At 34.0% G+C, this 24,209-nt stretch overlaps 1 protein-coding gene across 2 annotated transcripts in view; it reads right to left on the bottom strand.

Moving 5' to 3' along the window:
• MAF (MAF bZIP transcription factor) overlaps nucleotides 1–24,209 on the bottom strand; it is an 86,422-nt gene that overhangs the window by 59,009 nt on the left and 3,204 nt on the right. Inside the window, exon 2 of one of the 2 annotated variants that reach the window (XM_073659140.1) lies at nucleotides 4,032–4,092. In XM_073659140.1, coding sequence (XP_073515241.1) covers nucleotides 4,059–4,092 — 34 coding nt within the window. In that variant the 3' untranslated portion in view covers nucleotides 4,032–4,058. Of the gene's footprint in view, nucleotides 1–4,031; nucleotides 4,093–22,008; nucleotides 23,848–24,209 lie in introns of those variants that run through there. The other variant, XM_073659141.1, reaches the window with a different exon arrangement.

The following is a 24,209-nucleotide window of genomic DNA, read 5'->3' as shown; positions in this document are numbered from 1 at the left end:
ATGTAAACTTTTGAGCACAACTGTACAGTGGGTGAAATAAGCATTGAACATGTCACTATTTTGCTTACCAAAAAGGACTGACATCTGGGGAGAATTTCATCTCAGTAGCACCTTTAGAAATAGATTTAAGAAAATTGGTGACATGTTCAAAACTTATTTCACCCGCTGTATATATATGTCAAATGCAAGGTTCACACTATGGACAAAACCTTGGTCACTTGGGCTTTTTGAGTGCTGCCTCCATTTGTATGTCTATATAATCATGTTTTGGCATTTATCTGTGTTTTATACTAAGACTTATGCTGCTTTGTTCTCTAGCTATCTAAACTGCTTATCAGTATGTCTTTGGCATGTGGGAGGACTCCTAAGCAAACACGTGGAGAACATGCAAACTCCTTGCAGATGTTGTCCTTGGTGGGATTCGAACCCAGGACCCCACTCATTCATTCTATTTTTTTTTCTTTCTTTCTTTTCTTGAGATGTGCTGTAATATCTTATTACATAAGAGAAGTATTGTACTGTAGATGGTTACTGTACTGTAGCTGTATGGTGCACACCTTCACAGCCCAGCATCTAAGCAGATGTATTGATACAATTCTCATAATCTATCTATCTATCTATCTATCTATCTATCTATCTATCTATCTATCTATCTATCTATCCTTTTTCTTTCTTTCTTCTGTAATATCTTATATTACATTTTGTTCTGTTCTTTTATATAGTAAAATATTATAGATGTAACACTAGTGATTTTGATCTATCTATCTATCTATCTATCCACCTTTTTTTCTTTCTTTCTTTCAATCTTTCTTTCTCTTTCTTTCTCTCCTTCCTTACTCCCTTCCATCCATTTATCTATCTCTCCTCCCCTTTCTCATCTTTGGCATGTGGGAGGACTCCTAAACAAACACAGGGAGAACATGCAAACTCCTTGCAGATGTCGTCCTTGGTGGGATTTGAACCCAGGACCCCACTCATTCATTCTATTTTTATATCTTTCTTTCTTTTCTTGAGATGTGCTGTAATATCTTATTACGTAAGAGGAATATTGTACTGTAGATGGTTACTGTACTGTAGCTGTACGTTGCACACATCTACAGCTCCAGCATCTAAGCAGATGTATTGATACAATTCTCATAATCTATCATCTATCTATCTATCTATCTATCTATCCATCTATTATCTATCTATCCATCTATCTATCTATCGTCTATCTATCTATCTATCCACCTTTTTTCTTTCTTTCGCTCTTTCTTTCTTCTGTAATATCTTATATTACATTCTGTTCTGTTCTTTTATACAATAAGATATTATAGATGTAGCACTAGTGATTTTGTACAATGTGCAATGTAATTTCTATTAAGACTTTAGACAAATTTATTAATCTTCACTCATTGAATAACTATGATGCCAATAAAAAACAATATAACATATTCTGCTCTACTCCAGCTTCATATTTCTTCTTTCTTAATGTAAATATGGAAATCAAAGGGAACATTGGAGCAACTGTTTTAAAGGGAATCTGTTAACAGGTTTTTACAATGTAATCTGAGAGCAGCATGATGTGGGAGCAGAGACCCTGATTCCAGATATGTGTCACTTACTGGTCTGTGTTTTGCTGTTTCAATAAATTCAGTGTTTTATTAGCAGGAGATTATCACTACAGGACTAGGTTTCTCATGCCTCCTAGTCCAACCACTTCCCAGCAATGATTGGCAGCTTTATGCACAGTGTACACAAAAAGCAGCCAATCAGTGGTGTGGGCGGGGTTATACAGGGCTCAGCATTCCGAGCTCTGCTAGATCTGCAGCAATGAAAACTGTGATTCTTTCACAACTGCTGCACCCAGTAAACTAAGTGACACCTCGCTGGAATCAGGGTCTCTGTCCCTACACCATGCTGATGTCAGATGACATAACAAAAACCTGCTAACAGATTCTCTTTAAAGAGATAAAAATTGGCCAGTTTTTACTGTTATTTTTATTCCTACCTCTCCCTTGGGTATTCAACTATTTATTTTAAGCCATAGTTTTTATGGCCTTTTATAAGTGGGCGTGGCTCACAAGATCCTCTAGGGTGTGTCTTTAGGCTGCTTTGCATAATTACACTGTGAGCCATGCCTCCTTGTAAATACAATAAAAATCAGAACTAAATAAAAAGACCCATATCTCTGGAACCGTATGGTGGATTTCTAAAAAACTAAAAACGTCATACTCAGGGGAGCAGCAGAAATACAATATTGTGCCTCTGCTGTAAATGGAGAGGAGTAAAACTACATGAGTGGAGAAGACTTCCATTCCATGCCAGGAAAATGGGACACAATGGACCACAGAGAACAGCCGTTCAGGATGTATACTATGATATCAACAACGGGGGCACTATGATGAATAAAGGGAAAATACCCCACCCCCTTTATAAAGGGCTTCCATAGACTGACAAAAGCACTATCATTTCAGTTATGATTTATGCAGGGGCCTTCAGATGACTGAGATGCCGCCATGATGGCGCAGTTTTTATAAAAACGGATTGTTAATTGATTTTGTTTGTTAATGACCATAGAGTTCTGTGGTTAAAGCTGCAAAGCCACAAGGCCATTCAGAAAGAGAACCAATTAACAATCAATTTTTAACAATCAATCTGAAAAACCCACTTACCCGCCGGCCCGTACCACGGTACCATATTTGGCAGCATCCTCGACTGTACAGCGGCTGCTTATGGGACCAAACCGGTAGTAATGCAGCTGAGGACTCACAGACCACTAGTGTTTTGCATTCAATAACATTTGTAGCGCTGCCTACGTTTTTAGGATTAAGGATATTTGCTGGACTACAACTAACAGACCAACCGCTACATTGTACTCATGCTGCTTTATCTATCTATTATCTGTCTATAACATATCTATATATCTATCTATTATCTATCTATCTATTATCTATCTATTATCTATCTATCTATTATCTATTATCTATCTATTATCTATTATCTATCTATCTATCTATTATCTATCTATCTATTATCTATCTATCATCTATCTATTATCTATCTATCTATCTATCTATTATCTATCTATTATCTATTATCTATCTATTATCTATTATCTATCTATCTATCTATCTATTATCTATCTATTATCTATCTATCTATCTATCTATCTATTATCTATCTATTATCTATTATCTATCTATTATCTATTATCTATCTATCTATCTATCTATTATCTATCTATTATCTATCTATCTATTATCTATCTATTAGCTATCTATCTAATATCTATCATCTATCTATCTATCTATTATCTATCTATCTATTATCTATCTATTATCTATCTATTATCTATCTATTATCTATCTATCTATTATCTATCTATCTACTATCTATTATCTATCTATCTATTATCTATCTATTATCTATTTATCTACTATCTATTATCTATCTATTATCTATCTATCTATTATCTATCTATCTACTGTCTATTATCTATCTATCATCCATCTATCTATTATCTATCTATTATCTATCTATCTATTATCTATCTATTATCTATCTATCTATCTATCTATCTATTATCTATCTATCTATTATCTATCTACTATCTATCTATCACCATGTAGAAACTATAGGCCTTGATGGGATCAGATTAGTAATTAAATTACAAAAAGAGAAAGAAATGAATGTGTCGTCTTCTGTCTTTGTGTTTGATGCATCTGGATTTCCTTGCCAGAATTTGAAAGAAATATACTGTAAGTGATCAGGATCTGCTGATAAGTCTCCTTTTTTATCCTTTCATCCCCTCCAAAAATGTAACACATAATATAGAAGTAAAAGCATAGGATGTATAGTGCAGACACCTGGCGCACACTTTGCTCCCGTGATATCGGCGTCAGCGGTGACTCCCCTATATTCGGTGCTTTCCCTCCTGCTCTCGGTACAAAGCTTTAGTGCATTTGATAGCTATTTGTTGAGAGACGTGTGCCGGCCGCCCTCCTTATTTATTTCCCTTTCCAGGCTCCGAATATAAAGTGAACACGTACCTTTTGAACTTCAGGCATGAACGATTTTCACATCACCGATGTGGAGGATTCCCGAGTGTACCTGGGCGAGCGAATATATCAAAAGAAACAAGAGTTCATGAATATTCACGACTTAATACAGAGAGATCTCACACTTACAGCAACTAAATACACTGATTGTATCTTGTCTTGTATTATAAAACATTTATACCACGCACCGGGCACGGAATAAATCTACGTTAACCGCTTCACTGCCTGCTGTTACATAGGACTGCACGAGGGACGGCGGCGGCACGATATCTTATCTGATGTGTGATGTATCATGTGTGAGAGCAAGAAAGGAGAAATAATGCAACATGATCATATATATATGTATTTCTAGAGACAGCCATATATGTAATTTGATGGTGATAATAATAATAGTAATCATTTATATCAATAATTCATTTAATGCACAATAATAGCAAAACCGAGACAAAAAAATAAATAATTATATATAGATGGATAGATATAAAATTATTGAGAAACAGGGTAGGATAAAAATCTAAATGTTTTTTAAGAAGGGTCGTGAAGGGTTAAAAGATGCATTAAGAAATCAGGCCAGGTCACGAAGAGTTAAAGAAAATGTAGCATTTCTGGACATTTCTAAGAAGCAATCAATCTAATGAAAGGTAAAGGACACTTATAGAATATTAAGGAAACCTCAGCACTCTCGATAAGTAAATGTGACCATGCTGTCTCCTGTTCTTCCCGACTTCCCCATACACATGCACACTCGGATCTGCTAGGGAGGAGGAATCAAATCAACTGTTATCACAGTGGTTTATCACTACGTCTGCTGTCGAGAGAGAGTTGGGACATCGCCATACATTTATAGATAGATATGAGTTTGAAAAACTGGAATGAAAAAAAGAAAGGAAGGGAAAGAGAGAAAGAAAGTAAGTAAGAAAGAAAGAGGGGAAAAAGAAAGAAAGAGAAAAATAAAGACATAAAAGGGTGACTAGATACTGTAGATAGATAAAAGTTTGAAGAAAAAGAAAGAAAAAGATGGATGAAAGGGTGGTTAGAGATAGATAGTTTAAAAAAACAAGAAGGGAAGAGAGAAAGAAAGAGAGAAAAAAAAGAAAGAGAGAGAAAGGGAGAGAGAAAGAAAGGAATAGAGAAAAAAGATTGATAAAAGGGTGGACAGATATATATATATATATATATATATATATACAGTATATAGACAAGTATATAATGTAAGGAAGGAAGGGAGAGAGAGAAAAAAGAAAGAAAGAAAGTAAAAGAAAAAAAGATAAAAAGGTGGATAGATAGATGAATAGAAAGATTATGATTATGAGGATTGTATCAATACCTCTGCTTAGATGCTGTGGGGTGTGCACAGTACAGCTACAGTACAGTAACCATCTACAGTACAATACTCCACTTATGCAATGATTGAGGCTCATGGTAACATATACTTGGAGGAGCCATGATCTTGTATGGACCTACATAATAAATATTCGACAGGTCATTCTTCATCAGAAAGATGCTACAGACACTTCATCTTTCATGGTCGGGTTTTACATCAGTCTGATAATTAGTGTTGAACAAGCCCCGCATGTTGGGAGTGCGCCATCCTATGCTGAATTTTGATTAAGACCACAACACCTCCGGTTGATTAAACTAAAGCCATATGAATATGTTTATGGAGAAACGATAGGCTGCAATTGATATCTAGCTCTACCTTAAGGTGTCACTTCAAGATTTCCTCTCTCCAGTTCCTAGCGGCTGTTATTTTTGGAGCATACGTTCAGGGCTGCCTTAAATGCTACTCTTGGCCCGGTGCCCAGGATCTCTTAAAGTAGATGACATTTTTAGACATTCGGTGTCATTTTCCTCAATATGACCTCTACTTTCATGCCAGGGATGAATCCATCCTGTTATTAATGCATTCAGTTTCATGAGGGAGGGAAAAAAAAGAGACGCTATTCAATTTTCACACCTGAATAGAGTCCAAAAAAATTCCTAGTTTGCTCCTGTTATCGTTATGTTGACGCGGAGCTGAAATTAGTCTCTCACTTTAGTAGACATTAAGTCATCGAAGACCCTAGAGAAGTCTGTTCAGGTCATCTATACTGTTATATTTTCGACAGTATTAGGGAGATCTCAACATTTTAAAATATGTGACTGCAAAAAGAGTAGACTTTGAAGGTGCCAAATGACTTCACCAAGTCACCCAACTATATGGTGACATTTTAAGGTGAATCAACCAAGACACTAACACCAAGCTCCTCTGAGTCTTATCTGACACTTCACATACTATAAAAGTGTCTGTAATTTCATAGGACCTCCCAGCTCCGGTTGCCTCATCTCAACTCCTCACAGGACCCTTTCATCAGTTTTGTCCCCCTTCCTCCTACAAAGGCGGGGATTTCAGTTTTTGCTGCCTTTTTCTCAACTATTTATACCCTTGGTAAAGCTCTGTTCACATTTTGTTTAAACTGCACTTTTAGAAAACTCTTGATGTGTCAGAATTTTTTATTGGTGGGGATCTGAGTGCTGGGACTGCCCAATGATCACTAAAAGATGAATCACACCAGCTGATTACTGTGAAGATTTGTTTCCCAATACTGAAGTAGTGTAAAAAGGCGTTCAATCACCCAATGAATGAGAAAAACTTGCAGTCATCAGGTGAAATGATTGTTAAGATCATCACTCTTAGCAGCACATCATCTTGGGTAAACAGCACATGTGCTGCCGAGAACAATGCGCATGTTACTGATTGTTCTGTGTGCATTGGGATTGCGGTCAACCTATCTGAACAGACTTTAACAAGTGCAACCAGTCTGCAGTCATTGACGAGCGTAAATGGAGGAAGACAAGGGCTCACTCACGGAAAAGAAGGGCTTAGTCAAGAAGGAGAAGGGCTCATTCAAGGAAAAGAAGGGCTTAGTCAAGGAAGAGAAGGGCTCAGTCCATGAGGAGAAGGGCTCAGTCAATGAGGAGAAGGGCTCAGTCAATGAGGAAAAGGGCTCAGTCAAGGAGAAGAAGGGGTCAGTCAATGAGGAGAAGGAATCAGTGATGGAGAAGGGATCAGTCAATGAGGAAAAGGGCTCAGTCAAGGAGAAGAAGGGGTCAGTCAAAGAGGAGAAGGGCTTAGTCAAGGAGAAGAAGGGCTCAGTCAATTAGGAGAAGGGCTCAGTCAAGGAGGAGAAGGAATCAGTGATGGAGGAGAAGGGCTCAGTCAAATGCAGCACTCTTCCAAGACTGAAGATGGAGTCATAGACTATATCTTAACCCTGTCTTCAGTTTGTCGGCTGAATGTTTCTGCTCCTTCATTTCAGTGATTGGTGGGGGTTTTCAGCACCAGGACAACCACCAATCAAAACTTTTGAAAAAACTCTAGAACATGTCAAACATTTTCTAAAAATTCAGTTACACTTTAAAGTTAATTGGACACATACACCAGAAAGATCTCCCAATATAAGTGCCAAAGCTCCGACAGAAAGTTTACAACACAGCACACCTTGTATTGCAGTGGCCATAGTGCAGTTAAGGTGTTTTCTCCTACACTGAAATATATCTGTTCTGTGGATGTAAAATAACTTTTTTGGCATTGACTGAGCCAAAGGGGTTTATGGACTCTTTGGACGTGCGTGCCAGGGCATTTGTTGGAGCTAATGCTTAACATACACATGTAAAGGAGTGAGTATTCTGGTACACATAGTTTACCTGAGGCATCATATATACTTGTGAAACAACTCTATGCCTAAGGGATCATTCAAATTTCAGTTTTTCACATATGAGTTTTACTCAATATTTTCATGAATAGAACTTGTACCTATTATTGTCTATGTGGCTGTTCACATGTCCATCTTTTTTTGCAGACTGAATAGTCAGCACCAAAACACAAGAGACATGTCCAATTGTGATCCGCAAATGTAAGTCTATGGATCTGTAAAGAAATTCAGCAGTTCTAGGATGTCATCCGTGTGCTGTCCATTTTTCACGGACTGTTTGATGGTAGAAACTTGAGAAACCTTCATCATTTTTTATTGTGTACAAGAAAAGAATTAATGAAAACTGACACTGATCAAAGACTGAAAAAAATCTGATACAAAAAAACGGATCCATTTTTTTGCGTATGAGTACAAATCACTGAATCTGAATGAGCCCTAATGTTTGTGCTACAAGTGAATGATGAGAAATCAAAAGAAATATTAGAGGAAAAAAAAGTGAAAGATAGAAAGAAGGAAAGAAAGACAGAAAGGAGGAAAAAAAAGAAAGAAAGAAAGAGAGAAAGAAAGAGAAAAAAAGAAGGTAAGAAAGAAGGAGAAAAAGAAAATAGAGATGAGCAAACCCAAATTGTAAAGTTCGGGGTTCGCACTGGTGCTGAACTCCGAACACAGACTTCTCCTGGAAATCTGTTTAACAGTTTGGGACCCTGAGGAGGAGAGAGAGATTTTCCAGCTCCAAAGTTCGGGTCCCCGTTGATTTCAATGGGGTTCAGGTTCAAATTTAGGTAAAGTTCTGGTACCTGAACCGAATTTTGGACTAAAATTCGCTTGGATGCCAGAACCTGAACTTCTATGGGATCACTCATCCCTAAAAGAAAGGATGAAAAGAAAGAAAGAAAGGATGAAAGAAAGGAAGAAGGAGTAGAAGAAAGAAAGCAAGAAAGAGAGAGAGAAAGAAAGAAAAAAAAGAATGGAGAGGAAGATGGAAAGAAGGAGGAAGGAAGGAAAGAAGGAAAGAAATGAAGGAAGGAAGAAGGAAGAAAAAGAATGAGAGAAAGATGGAAAGAATGAAAGAAAGAGAGAAAGGAAGAAGGAAGAAAACAAAAAATGAAAGAAAGGAGGAAGAAAAGAAAGAAACAAAGAAAGAAAGAAAGTAGGAAGGAAGAAAAGAAAGAAGTAAAGAAGGAAAAAAGGAATGAAAGGAGGAAGGAAGAAAAGAAAGAAAGAATGAGAGATAAATGGAAAGAATGAGAGAAAGGAGGAAGGAAGAAAACAAATAAAGAAAGAAAAGAGGAAGAAAAGAAAGAAAGAAACAGAAAGAAAGATGGAAAGAAAGAAAGAAAGAAGGAAGGAAAGAAAAAGTAAATATCAAAAGAGGCCAGTGAAAGCGATATAAAGAAAAGAGAGAGAGAGAATTGGCAGATGAAAAAAAGAGAAACGAAAGGAGGTGTGGGTGATCTAAACATACAATTAAAAATAAGTAACGTACATAAAATCTTTGCTACCTCTGGACTCAGGAGACTCTGAAGAACGAAGGTCTGGCCGGGATAGATTTCCAAAATAAATAAATAAATAAATGTGACATATTCGGTCCCTGACCTTATATTAATGTACCTGGATTCTAATACGCAAATTTGAAATAAATAGAAATTATTAGGATCTGCCAACAAATCTGTTTCTTTTCTTTTTAATCCATAAAATCCACTTAGAAAATGTAAAAAGAGGAGAAAGAGAGAAAGAAGAAAGAGAGAGCGTGAAAGAGAGATGTGAGGGGTAAGTGCAGACGGAGGATTATCCCATGTTAATGCTAGTGGATAGTACTGTACATTTGTGTATTAATCAGATTCATTCTGTTTATCCAGAGTTCAAAATATTTAAAGTGGAAATAATAAAACCAATAACTAATAATATTAATAATAATAATAATAAACATAAAACAGCAAAAAATAATAATAAATTATTGTCAGGCAGTAACTGTAAAACTACAGACAAGACTTTCTAGTATTATGTCGCACCATAACGACCAGGTAATTCTTTTTAATCCTTTTTATTAAGACATTACAAGCCGTTATATGTGACTATTAGATTATATGGGGAATATTAGTAGTGGAAACTGATCAACAAAGGGATGGAATAAGTTTCACCCATGGGTGATAGCATCAATCACAAAGCATCCAAGTAACTTACGCCTATGAAAAAAATCTAAAACGACAACAAATGCAACAATGTTGCTGTTTTATAAAAATAATTGGTATTGAGAGTCATTTTAAGTTTCAGGTTTGAGACGTTAGTTTGTTTTGACGATGTTAAAGAAAAAAGGGCTTAGAAATGAAGGGTGGGGAAGGAGGTGTAAAACATTGCTAACCATTTTTGCAGAGGACTTTAACTCTTTATAATGCATTTTTTCCCTGCAGCACTGGATCTAGTAAGCTCTGCTATCCCTGTAGATTACAGCTTGATAACTGGATCCATTTCTGCTTTTATTATTTCAACTGTATATACCTTGTAGTCAACACTTGTTAGCGGAGCTGATTTGCCAGCTGCCCCCATACATCTGGATTCACATCTGTTCAAGACATCAGACCCTTATGATCTCTCAACTAAAGGCTGGGAAATTATTGAGAAATTATGAAGAAAATGAAGATATTTCCCAGTTTTTCTGGAGGTTCTAGAAGTTCTTTAATGTCAGAAATTAATTGGAAATATTCTATGTTCTCAGTGTAAACTGTGAGGATGTCGTCATAGTCGGAAGTCATTAAAGGTCCACAGGAAAACCCTTCTAAATAAGTATAGACATGGACAACATTAAATGCTAGAAGTCCCTAGCACTGGTCTGATCAGTCTAGACTTAGACTGGACTAACTATTCTCCGGGGAAATAATGAACTTTCTTCACTCTCAGTTTTTGAAATGGGAAGCCAACGACCTCCACAAAATATCCAGTGTCTGGGTGAACATTGATGTGACCTGTAGGCAACTATCATGTAATTATCAATAGTGGTGGCTAAACCCATTCATTGAGGAACCTGTGATCTAGAATCATGCCATGTTTCCAGGGACTAAATAAAAATATTACACCCAACATCATGAGACAAGAAAAAACATTTTCCAACTTGGGTAGAAAAACAGAAGCTTATGAACAAGACAGAAGAAGAATTGATGCCTCCAAAATGTGGTGCTGGAGAAGGATGCTATCAACACCATGGATGGCAAGAACAAACCAATTTTGGAACAAATCAAGCCGGACATGTCACTCGAAGCAAGAATCACCAAGTTACGACTTGCCTACTTTGGACACATCATACGAAGAGAGCAATCACTGGACAAGGACATCATGGATGGAAGAATAGAAGGAACAAGGTGAAGAGGAAGATCAGCAACCCGATGGCTTGATATGATCAAGATAACGCCAGAGAAGACCTTGTTGGACCTATCTAGGCTTGCACAAGATCGATCTTCCTACAGAGCATTCATCCATCAAGTCACAATGGCTTGAGATCAAACCGAAGGCCGTTAGAAAAAGAAGAACATTCACCAATCTGCGACAACTCAACTAGAGTTGATCTTGAAGAAGGTCAAAAATCTTATGGGGAGTTATTGGGCAACCAATTCTTGTTACCACAGACCAGATGTTATCAAGACTATTATTACCACTTTAAAGGATTTATCTGTTAAAACAGCTAATTGAAGTGGAGAGGAGTGTCTCTCTGGATGACCAAACATATATGGACAGTCCACTGCTCTCAATAGTAACAGTGTAATCCTTCATTTCTCCTTTAAAGGCACTGCAGGGAATATAACCTCACCGGATTCCCCACTAGTCGGACACTCTTTGCTCAACTTATTGTCAGGAGATCCTTCCATCAAAATGCATAATGCAAAGTGGACATCACCTTTGAGATTAGGATAAACACTGGAATGCAGAATGTAACGCTTCTTCTTGCAGAGACCAATAGTTGCCGTAGTGAGACTAAGGCTCTGTTCCCACAATGAGTATTTGCTGAGTTTTTGATGTTGCAGATTTTTTGCACCTATTTGGTAAATTCAGTTACGTGCAGGTTTTTTTACAAACATTTTTAACCCTGCAGATTTTATCTCTTTTTGGTGAGTCAAGTTTTAAATAAAGCTGCTTTGATTTTGATACTTCCCAGTATATGGCTTTGACCAAAATCAGTTGCGTTTTTTTACCTGCGGATTTTCAGCATCTAATGCAATTCTATGGGGGAAACCTGCACTGAAAACTGAGCGTACCCACAAGAGAAATCGCCATGTTGTGGATTTTAATAACGCACCGGAGGTCAGAGTTAAAGGAAATCTGTCAGCAGGTGTTTGCTAAGTAAGCTTAAGACAGCATGCTGTAGGGGTTAATACACAGATTTCAGCAATGCCTCTCTTATCAAGCTCTGTGCTGTTGTTTGTTTGCAATGATTGTTTTAGCACCAAGAGCTTATCATTGCTGGACTAGAGCATCATGTGCCTCCTGGTCTGACACGCCCCCTCCTGTGATAGGCAGCTCACTGTCTATGGACACTGTATATACAGAGCCTGGTGTGTGCGGGGCTTGCTTCCTCAGCTCTGCTGAACTGATAAATCTAAAATTGTTTCTGAACTGCCGCACCCAGTAATCTAAGTGATATATCATTGGATTCAGCTTCTCTTTACCTACATCATGCTGCTCTCAAATGAGGTAACAAAAACCCGCTGACAGATTCCCTTTAAAGAAAAAAGCACAGTGGGCATGAGATTTCTATAAATCCCGTCCCCTTTGCTGCAACTGTAGGAGGCGGAGGGTTTTTTCCCCCACTGCAAAAATACGCAGCGTCAAAACCTCATTGTGGGAAGTTAGCCTTATAGGCCAAGCAATTCTTCCTGGGGACTAGATATGCAAATTAGCTCTCTACCAAGGAGAAAAAAGTTGCCACCAATTAAATTATAAGTGAATGACTAAGGATACTCAGCCAAACCGGAGTCTTCTCCAACCCCCCACCCCACCAAAAAAAAGAAACTGCCTAATCTACAAAGCAGTCATTTTGGGGTTCTTGCCCCTCGTTGGTGTACAGCAGGTTACTGAGAAGTCTTTGATGGAGGTCTTCTGGGGGCAGCAAGAGTAGAGAGCAGTGTCGGACTTGGATGTCAAGTGCAAATGTGACATTATCCTCAATCACAAATGTATATAATAATGAACTGGGTAGATTGTTAAATGAATAAGATGCTGCCTTTGTCTGTTCATAGTGATTCAAGTATCTGCTCATATAAGAGGGTGGTGGCCCACCGGAGGATTCACCGGTTCTCCCGTGGGCCAGTCCAAGCCTCTATCAAACATGTTCTTGCCATGGAGATGTCTTCACTGTCCACCTTACGCTCCTTTCCCGCATCCTCCAGATCTAAGATCATCTCATTCTCGGCTCGATGCTGCAACGTGGTGCAACACAGCAACTTCATTATATACTGAATCAGATTACAGGCCTTCAGGGGGGAGAAAAGCAAATAGTAGGTGGTGTGAAAAACTGAACAGAGACGATTACCTTCCCATCCTATCCAAACACGCTTACACTCTCTGGAAGATGTTATTTCCTTGCAATGTTCCTCCTGAGATTCGCTATTCCCCAACTGAAACTAGTCAGCATCAGGCATTTAATTAACAAGTCATCATATACCTCTCTCCTCATTTCATGGTGCGCTTTTACTGCCTGCGAGGCCTGCGAGGCATCAAGAACTGAAGGGTTAAACGCGGGAACATTCGAGTCTACACCTCGACCGGATGACGTTGCTGACCCGTCGACTAGATGCATTAATTAGGCTTGCAAAACTGTAATACGTTGCATTTCTCGGGAAGCCAAGCTTCTGCTAATAAGGGGTAAATTCGTAAATCTTTCGTAGGAAACATGATAAGAGAGACGGTAGATACGATTTGTATTTTGTAGAAAAAGAATTCCAAAGAAAGATTTTTTAAAAATTTTCTATCTCTTACTTTAAGAGAATGTCCAGGTTATACTAATAGGGGGCAGGATTAATTGAATTCCACCCCTGTCCTTAAAAACAGGTCATAGAAGATGCTAGAATTAAATTTGTAGAAATGGCTGACGACTTTGGGACATCAGATCCAGAGAAACTCAAAAGAAAAATTCCAATAATCCGACATGCAATATTTCTGGATTGTTTGGGATTTCCGAAGACATTCTAGCCCCTCCCTAGACCATGATTGGGTGGCAAACCAAAAAAAAAAAAAAAGTTTTACCATTTCGTAAATATTTCAGAATTATTATTATTTTTTGGTAATGGTAACAATGAAAAAAAATATTATGAAAAAAAATATTGTAGAATATCGACAACTTCTGCCCAACATATTGCACCGATCAGGGGGATCAAACTGGAGTGCAAATTTGCAATGTAGAAAAAAAAACCTTTTAATAGAGAAAAAAACATCGAAATAAAATAAAGTTGGGACAATTCAGTAAAAAAAAAAAGCAAAAAAGAAAAAATGTTGCAGATATTTTTAAATATTTGTTTTTATTATTAATTAATTAATATTAATATATATATTTATTTTTTTAATAATTTAAATATATATTTTTCCGTTTCGGCAGAAAAAGAAACAGATTTTCTGTCGTAGAAGCTTCTGCAACAAATCTGCCAAGTGTGAATTAATCTTGACTTTTCTCTGACTTTTTTTTTTTTGATATTCTCATTAATGCTAAAAGGAGTCTTGAGAATCTGCCCTCATCCACCCCTTCACTACCGACGATGTATCAAAACCGTGCCCTTTGATGCGGGCTCACACGCTGAGCCTGCATCTTTCTCCAGCACTCGATGGCGGTTTTAAGAAGAAGGGGAGGAAAAAAAAAACGAAAATGGAAAATCGCCCGGGCGTGAAGGGGTTGAGGAGATATCAGCTTACACAAAAAAAAATTTCTACACTTATATACATGAAAATAATAAAAAATACTAAAATATATCTATACCTGTCCCAGCTAATAAAATAAGTTTGTGCAAATGCAAGTAGGTGACTATAGACCACCACAACAGCATGCCAAGCAAATGAAACAAATCCCCCGTTTTATGCTTTTATTAAAGGCTTTATACTATAGGCGTCAATCTGTATTTCTAGATCAAGTGAAGATATATTTAAGCTTCCCGGAATTTTACTAGTTAACGTTGTTAATAATTCCGAGAAAATTAGAAAAATAAATATTAATGAAATAAATAAATCCAATAAATAAATAAATAAATACAAAAAACAAATAAATATTTTCATGTTTGTAATAACTCCGAGAAAACTAAACAAAAAATATTAAATTATTAAATAAATAAAAAATATATATAAATATTTTCACGCTCATAATTTTGAGAAAATTAAACAATAAATATTAAATAAATAAAAAACTAAAAAAATATTTTCACGCTTTTAATAATTATGAGAAAATTACCGTAAACAGTAAATATTAAATAAATAAAAATATAATAAATAAATATTCTCACACTATTAATAATTATGAGAAATTAAACAATAAATATTAAATAAAATAAATAGATATTTTCACGTTGGTAATAATTACGAGAAAATGAAACAATAAATATTTAATAAAAAATATATATATTTTCACGCTGGTAATAATTACGAGAAAATTAAACAATAAATATTAAATAAAAAATAAATAAATATTTTCACCTTTCACCTCCATTGTTGAATGGAGTTACTAATTCTGAATATTGCAACTCAGAAACAGGATTTGTAAGGAAAAAAAAAAAGTCCATTTCACCGTGTTTGGACTTTTATTTTTCCTTATAAGTGGTAAGTAATAAAATTGGAAATAATAAAATAATTTCCATAAAATATTTGCGATAACCTTCTCGATTTTATTATCACATGCCAATAAAAGTAAATTTCCTGTTAGAAGAAATAATGTGCTCCAACTAGCCACCCCGTACATAAAACATCGGCGCAATTACATTTTACAAGGATGCATATAACGCAAAAAGTGTTATTGCAAATGGATTGAAATAAAAAATCAATAAATATATAAATAATAATAAAAAAAAAACTTCTAAAGAAGAGATCAGGTCCTTCTGAAATGATAAGATAAAGTTGTCTGCAGATGAATAATTATCAATAAACATATGTGCTCTTTAGTGTGTGACAGCGTGACCTTGCCAAGCCTGTGAGCTGCCAGTCTGACGGTGAGGATATAATCCAAAGAAAGTGCGCTGAATCTTTAAGCAGGGGGGAAACACCTTGCCGACCTGCTGCCGAAAATCTCATTATCTGCTGAATTCTGCTACGTCCACTGCACGGTAATTTAGCCTTTCTCCCCTTTCTGAGCAGCCACATTACCACCATATTGCCCTGTTTTACTTTTTTTCTCCTTTTTGCAACAAATCCCAAAATACTTATATTTTCTAGTACCGCAACTTGGCTCATTTTCCTGCAGTGGAAAAGGAGGATATATATGTGTATACTGATATGTGTGTGTGCGTGTGTATATATGTATACATTAATATGTGTGTGCGTGTATATATGTACATGGTTATATGTGTGTGCGTGCGTGTGTATATATATATATGTGTGTGTGTATATGTATGTGTGTGTGTGTATATATGTATATATATGTGTGTGTGTATATAAGTATATAGTTATATATGTGTGTGTATGTATATATGTGTGTGTGTGCGTGCATGTGTATATATATGTGTGCATGTATATATGTGTGTGTATATATATGTATATAGTTATATCTGTGTGTGTGCATAGATCTATATTTATGAGTGTGTATATACAGTATGTATATACTTATATGTGTGTGCGTGTGTATATATTTATATGTGTGTATATATATGATATGTATATATTAATGTATGTGTGTGCATATACATATATATGTATATAAGTATATATATATATATATATATATATATATATAAACATACACACCCCTACATAATCAACAAGCCTAGACTAAGAGGAAATGTGATTTTCTGATTAAGCTACAGCTATGTGGTCCCTAGGCCCAATGCCAGGGTGTAGTGTTAACCCCCATTTCCTTTTTAGATTAAAATCACGCTAATGGTATGAATAAATACTTCAGATAGCTGGAAGAGAATGCCTAGTATATAAATAAAAGAAGGTCATGAACATACAGAACTGTTTAATCACATAATAAAAATAATAATAAATAAAAAATGAAAGAAAGTATATAATGTATAAACATACCTCTAATTTTGATATATATATATATATATATGCATCTAATTAAAGATATATATATATATGTATATAAAATATATATATATATATATGACTCTAGGAGTTTGGATTAACATCAAGGCCCACCTGCAAAATATAGTGCTAGCATATTGTATAAGGTACTGTGACATATAGGTTTATACCTATTTTCACCAATGGAAACCATAAAGAAGGCCACAACGTCATCCCGCTTCACAATGCAGCCTCCCTTTTTAAAAAAATAATTACATTTTTTTATTATTTTTTCTTTTTTAGTCTTTTTTTAGCATCCACTGTACAGTATTACAATCCGGATCAAACATGGAAGCCGTCTTCCCTCTCTCCTATAGAGAAATCAATGCGTAATCCATAAAAAAAAAACTTGTGCTATGGACACTTATACAATGGACACATTGGAGAAAGCGGAGGGAATCATTTTTTGTTAACTTTTAATGCAAATTTTTGGACTTTTAACTATAGGAAGTTTAGGCCAAGACGATGACATGGCCCCAACCTCTTGGTTCCTACCGTAGATTTCTTGGGTGACATATATATATATATATATAAAAAAAAAATAATAATAATAATAATACAAGAAAAACAAAAAATATACCCCTATTGGCTTGTATAAAAGTCATGGCTCTGAGAAAACACTGTATAATGACTCCAGCCAAGAAATGGCCGGTCTTTCTTTATATCTATTACAACTTTTTTTTTATATATCGCAGCGTTAAAAATAAAATAAATGGAACATAAAAAAATAAATAGTAATATTATAAATAATAGTCAAAATAATAAATTATATATATATATATATTTTTTTTCCTATGATGTAGTAGATAGCGCAGGTATTCCTATTATCCTGCACTATGATCCAATGCCAGCTATTATTTCCATGCGATAAGAGGAGCACTTGTCGTAAATCACGCCTCTCTAGGCCGACCATACAACGTTAGCTATGTAAATGAGAGGCCGGGGGTAGGTCGCCATATATATTTGCTTATCAATTTTTCTCATGGATTTATAAGACTAATTATACATGAAAATGAAAAAAAAAATAATTATATAAATATATATATACCAGATAGAGGATTGAGAGTGAGCATTGAACGAAGCATTAAACAACCTGACTGTCTGATTCGGCAGCTACATATTTCTTTGCACGTTGCATGTCATCTGATTAATATTATTAATCTCTGAGTCGACCAGACGCTGACCTGTACAAAATAAATATTGGATTAATTTACGGCTACTACTAACAGGTGTATATTGGAGAAAAAAAAATACATCAATAAAAGCCTATGGAAAATAATAAATTAAATAATATATTATTTCACTTCTTTATGTTATGATGTATTTTAATTCTTTGCTTATTTTTTTTTTAGTGTTAAAAAAAGTAATTAAAAAAATATACATATATATAAATACACATGTTAGATATTTGTATTAGATTATTTCAACCCCCCCAAAAAATAGTAAAAAAATAAATAAAAACAATTAAATATATATATATTAGATTTTTTATTAGATTTTTTTAACTCAAAAAAGTAAAACAAATAAAAAAATCCAATAAAAAATATATAAATGTAGATATGCGTATATACTGTCTATTTTTTATTCCATTTTTTAACGAAAAAAAAAATAAGTAAAAAAGTAGTAAAATTGAATAAAAAATAATATATATACGGTATATACTGTGTATATATATATATATATATATATTTATTTTTTTTAACTTAAAAAATGTAAAAAAAAATAAAAGAATCCAATAAAAAATATATGAATGTAGATATGTGTATATACTGTATATTTTTTATTTATTTTTTAATGCAAAAAAATAAGTAAAAAAGTTATAAAATCTAATAAAAAAATTATATATATATATATATATATGGTATATACTGTATATATATATATATATATTATTTTTAATTAGATTTTTTTAAACACAAAAAAATGTAAAAAAATAGAAAATCAAATAAAAATATATATATTTTATTTTTTTAATTCGATTTTTTTTCAATCCAAAAAAAAAATAAAAAAAATATATATATAAATAAATATATATGTGTATATACCGTATATTTTTAATTAGATTTTTTAATGCGAAAAAATAAGTGAAAAAAGTAATAAAATCTCATTTAAAAAATATATCTTTCATTTTTTTTTATTAGATTTTTTTAACTAAAAAAAAGTAAAAAAAATGTAATTAAAAAATAATACATACACACATGTATCTATCTATCTATATATATATATATATATATATGTGTATATTTTTTTAATGCTAAAAAAATATAGATTTATTAAATATTAAAAAAAAAGAAATAAAAAAATAAAGTATTTAAAAAATATATATATATATTTTTTTAGAAAATAACGAATATAAAATTGCAAAAAAATAAATGTTTTTTTTTTCTCTCACTTCAACGTCTTAAAAAAAAAAAATGTTTCCCAGCAGCTGCACGGAAATATGTCTACTTGCACAAAATAAATAAGAAATGTTATTTCTGTGGCATTAAACTTGGACGCTCTCCAGGCCTTTCTCTCTGCAGGTGTTTTCTTCATGGGAGTTAAAATTAATAACTTTAAAGTTATTTTCTGTAAAAAATAAAAAAATATATAACTAAAAGGATTTCCTTTCCAATTACGCTTGACTTAGAGGATATCAATCTGTGGCATTTACAAAGATAATTCTAATGTACCCTATACATAATTTACTAACCCGGTACAGGAAACGGGGGGGAATTATCTGATACTGCATTTGCGTTCAAGGATATCGTTGCTCGAATATTATGAATGATTTGACATCAAAGGATAAAATGTTACAGACGAACTAGTGTGGTAAGTAACAGATGTCTTGCGGGATATTTTCGAAAGGCGTTCTAGTGTTGATGTTAAACCTATAGGTGTCGAATGAGCTTGTGAATATTAAATCTTGTTGTTTCACCTGCTTGATAGGAAAAGAGAAAAAGTTGCACTTCAGAGCTGAAATCCTAAGGGTAAAGTCACAAGAGGCAGAAACTTCTGCAACAGCTCCATTCATCCCTATGCAAAAAGGAACGGAAGTGATTTTCAGCCTGTGCCTATACATGGAGACACAGGAATTAGTTAATTGATGTTATCCCTTTTCCTATAGCCTTCTCAGTTTAGGACGAGGTGACAATTCGGAATCTGGTAAATATGTTATTATATTATCATATCGATCTCGTATCTGCCGGATGATAATTCCGACTATTGAATTAAATAGGGCGCGTCGTTACATATTGTGCGTCTCCAGTTTTGTCATTGAAGACGCGGTGTCCTCTGCTGGGAACGGAAATCCATACAGAATTCATTCATCTGTGTAGATGTAGCAGAGCCGAGTTGGCGGGCAGATTCTGCATCCTCATGAGATCGATACTCAGCTCTGCTACATCTTCGTATAACCGTGGCACAATAGATACTGCTGGTCGTATTATGGATTCCCCTATAGGCCTGGATATATTCCCCAAAAAGATGAAAGAAAAAAAAAGAAAATACGCGAAAATACCCAATGACGTCGTGAGATTTGACTGCAAAGCCCAAGTCATGAGTGCGTTTTACAGGGCCGATAAAGGGTTAAATGCAAGAACTGGGAACCTCTTTTTACAATTCTAAGGACTTAAGATAAGAGATTGCAGCAGAGAGATGATGGAGGGGGGGGGGATGTAGAACGTAATATTAGGACCCTCTGTTAACACTCAGGGGTTAAAGCCGCCATTGTTTTATTGCAGCACCAAAAATCCCTTCTATGTGATCCAAAGTGTGGGCATCAGGACTTCTTTATGATCCAGGAGCAGATGAAGCCACACTACGTTGTTTAACCCTTGCTGCCGTATAGATATATATGTATATATATATATATATATATATATATATATACATACATATTTTATATATATCTATAATATAAAATAAAATAAATAATATAAATAAGTGTGTAAATATAAAATAAATTATAAAATTATATATATAATTATACATGTATATATTATATATATATAATTTTATATATCCTATGCAATGCTTAGGCCTGTGTCTACTATGATAAGAACCCAAATTAACTAGTTATATGGATTTGCAATCATTACCCAAACAATGGTCTACTACAAAGGGTCAAGTGTCAAAGGGCATCGGCTCTGGGGTCGAATCTGGGACCAATGGCTGCTGCTGTGGTTTACAAATCCACAAGGATGATCTAAAAAGGATCTAATGCAATGGACCTAATATCGACACACAGGAGTCCTAATAATTCTCCAGTAAGATCCGCGACGTCAGTAGATTGATAGGTGATCATGACGCTAATTACTATTGCAATTAAGAGGCTGTGAGTTTGTCATTGAATATTCTATCTACTGGCAAAAAAAAAAAAATTGTCAGCTACACTAGAGACGCAACACGCTTGGCCGATTAGTGGATTTTATTTTATTTTTTTTATTACAAAAAAATATATATATAATTAATTTAAAAAAAAAATCAAAATATATTGTATTGCGCATCGAACACCAAGGTAAAGTCGGGGGAGTAGGTAGAAAATTACAAGACTGGTGCAAAGTGTTAGCAAGACAGCAAGGAACAAATAAGACTAAGGGGAAAAGGATAGAAAATAAATAAACAAATAAAATGTAACTGGAAATATAAAACACAAAGAAAAATAAACAAATGAAGTGTGACTTCCAAATAAATGAAAAAAAATAATAAGAAAATATATATTATATATATATATATATATATATATGTATGTATATATATATATATATATTTATAAAATAAAACGTAACTTCCCAAAGTAGGAAAAAAATAAACAAAAATAAAATAATAAAATGTAATTTCCAAATATATATATACATATATATATATATATATATATATATATATATATATATATAATAAACAAATAAAATTTAACTTCCAAGTCAAAATATAAAAAAATAAAAAAATAAGATGTAAATTCCAAAATTTATTGCATTCTACCTAGGACACTTGATATATTTTTTTCATCACCTCCTGCAGAAAACATAGATCCAAGCCCAGTACAGAATCAAAAACTGCAGTTTATTATTGTAGATTATTCTTTTTTTTTTGCCTTTTGATATGACCATAGAAGTGAAATGACAAGAGCACGAAATACAACACATGTCGTTAGTAACTCAAAATATAAAACAAATTTTGCACAGCAAAATATAGATAGGAAAAAAAAAACATAATAGCTGACACGTATTTAAAAATCTATTATGGTAACTATATGTAAAAGACATGGTATCAGTCCCTGATAATAATAATAATAATATTAATAATAATATTTTTTTTATTTATTTCCTGGTTATTGCCTTTTAAGACTGGTGGAATTTGTGAAACTACAGAAAATCCAGTTCTGCACCACAATATTATACTGTAAATTAAAAAAAAAACTGCATTGTTTTAAAACTGTGCAGTAATGCCGTTTTTTTTTCTTCTCGCTTATAACTGCATACATTATGTATTAGCGTTTTGCATTTGTATTATATGCTTGCAGGTTATATCTTAGTGCAATTCAGTCCCAAATACTTCAATTTCTGAGAAAAGGAAAATAAGAAAAAAAAATGGACTTTTAAATGGAAAAAAAATACTCCCTTTAAATTCTTAAAGGGCACTTGCCCTTTTAATACCTTTGGTTTTCTAATACATTGAGTGGTAAAGCATGGGTTTAAGTTGCAATCACATGCAGTAAAAAAATTTAAAAAAAAAATCCTAGAGCAATTTCTAACCCTACAACATCACAAGAACAGACAATTTAGTGCATCAATCATCCCCAAAATGTTCTATACCTAGAAGAGATCTAACAGGTTCCAATGAATCTAGGACATTGCAGAAACTGTAGGATACATTGTAACTGGGCAATAGACACAGATATTAACAAAAAGGAACAATATGTGCTACAAAACCCATAACATTCCACATCTGATAGAAACCAAATGCAAAAAAAAAGGGTGCAATTTTTTTTCCCCCCACTTAAAAAATAAAATGTAATTATTAGCTCACAGCATTTAGTCCCAAGACGAGTTATGGAGACATCTCTCTTTTTTTTTTTTAACAATTTTTTTTTACACATTTACATAATGCAATTCCATTCTGTCAACCTTGGAAGGAAAAAAAAAGCAATCAGTGCATTCAAATAATAATAATAATAATAAAATAATAAAATTGACGTTTTTTGCATATTTTCGAAAAAGCAGTTTTTGTCTTTTTTTTTTTCTTGTAGCAGATGCAAACTTTATTAAAAGGGGGAACGAGGTTGCACTTTTTTGTTGGCAACTCAAAAAAGTGATGACGAAACATATATATATAAAAAAAAAAATGAATGTCATGCCATATTTTCCAGAAGTCCGTTTTCCAAGCAAAAAAATAATAAAAAAACAAAAACAAAGAAAAAAAACTCAAAAAATAATAATTATACCGTACATGTCCAGCATGCAAGGCCTTCTTATTAATATAATGTCTCTTTTCTTTTTTCCATAAAGTCTTATAACAATTACAGTTCTTTGTTGCCAAGACACAACAGCAAGCGTAATGCATGAGATGAGTATGGGATTTTTAATGGCGGGCCAGTCTCATTCATTTTAGGCCATAAAGTCATATGAAGTTTGATGCAGGCTTCATTTTGGCAGGTTGCTTTATATCATCATCATCATCATCTCCTCTTACATATTTTTTTTTTGTTTTAGTTCAGCAACTCTCAAAAAAAAATGGATGAATTCAGCGAGATAGTTCTAAAAATTCACATTTTTTTTGTATTTTTTTATTTTTTTTTATTGCAAGCTCATATGAAGAACTCGGGATGGCAACAATGTCTCTGTTTTTCTGGCTTTGACACAGCAAGCTCATAAACTCATGACCTTAAAAACAAAACAAATAGGAAGCGTAAAGTGGATGATAAATTTCAAAGTGCAGTCTTCATATGAGTGCATAGGGGTTTTTATGGGTGCAAGGCAAGCATGGATGAACAAAGTGATCCTAGAGAAGTTCATGCAAGCTCCATATCTCCCATATTATGTCAAAATTCCTCCAGATGACCCCCACAATCTTCTATAACACCTACATAAACCATATAACAATAAAGTAGCAATATAATATGGGTCACTACTAGTATAAAAGACCCATACATAGGTGTGTTTTAGTTTAAGGTCAGGTTCCTCCACTAGGAAACCCCTTTTTTTGCATGGGAGTGATGGAATATAACTTCTCCATATCACTTTGT

Source organism: Phyllobates terribilis, unplaced genomic scaffold (assembly GCF_046119375.1).
Source record: "Phyllobates terribilis strain yellow unplaced genomic scaffold, ASM4611937v1 Scaffold_13__5_contigs__length_258822181, whole genome shotgun sequence".
NCBI classification, from domain to species: Eukaryota; Metazoa; Chordata; class Amphibia; order Anura; family Dendrobatidae; genus Phyllobates; species Phyllobates terribilis.
This window is presented reverse-complemented; position numbering and strand designations above follow the sequence as displayed.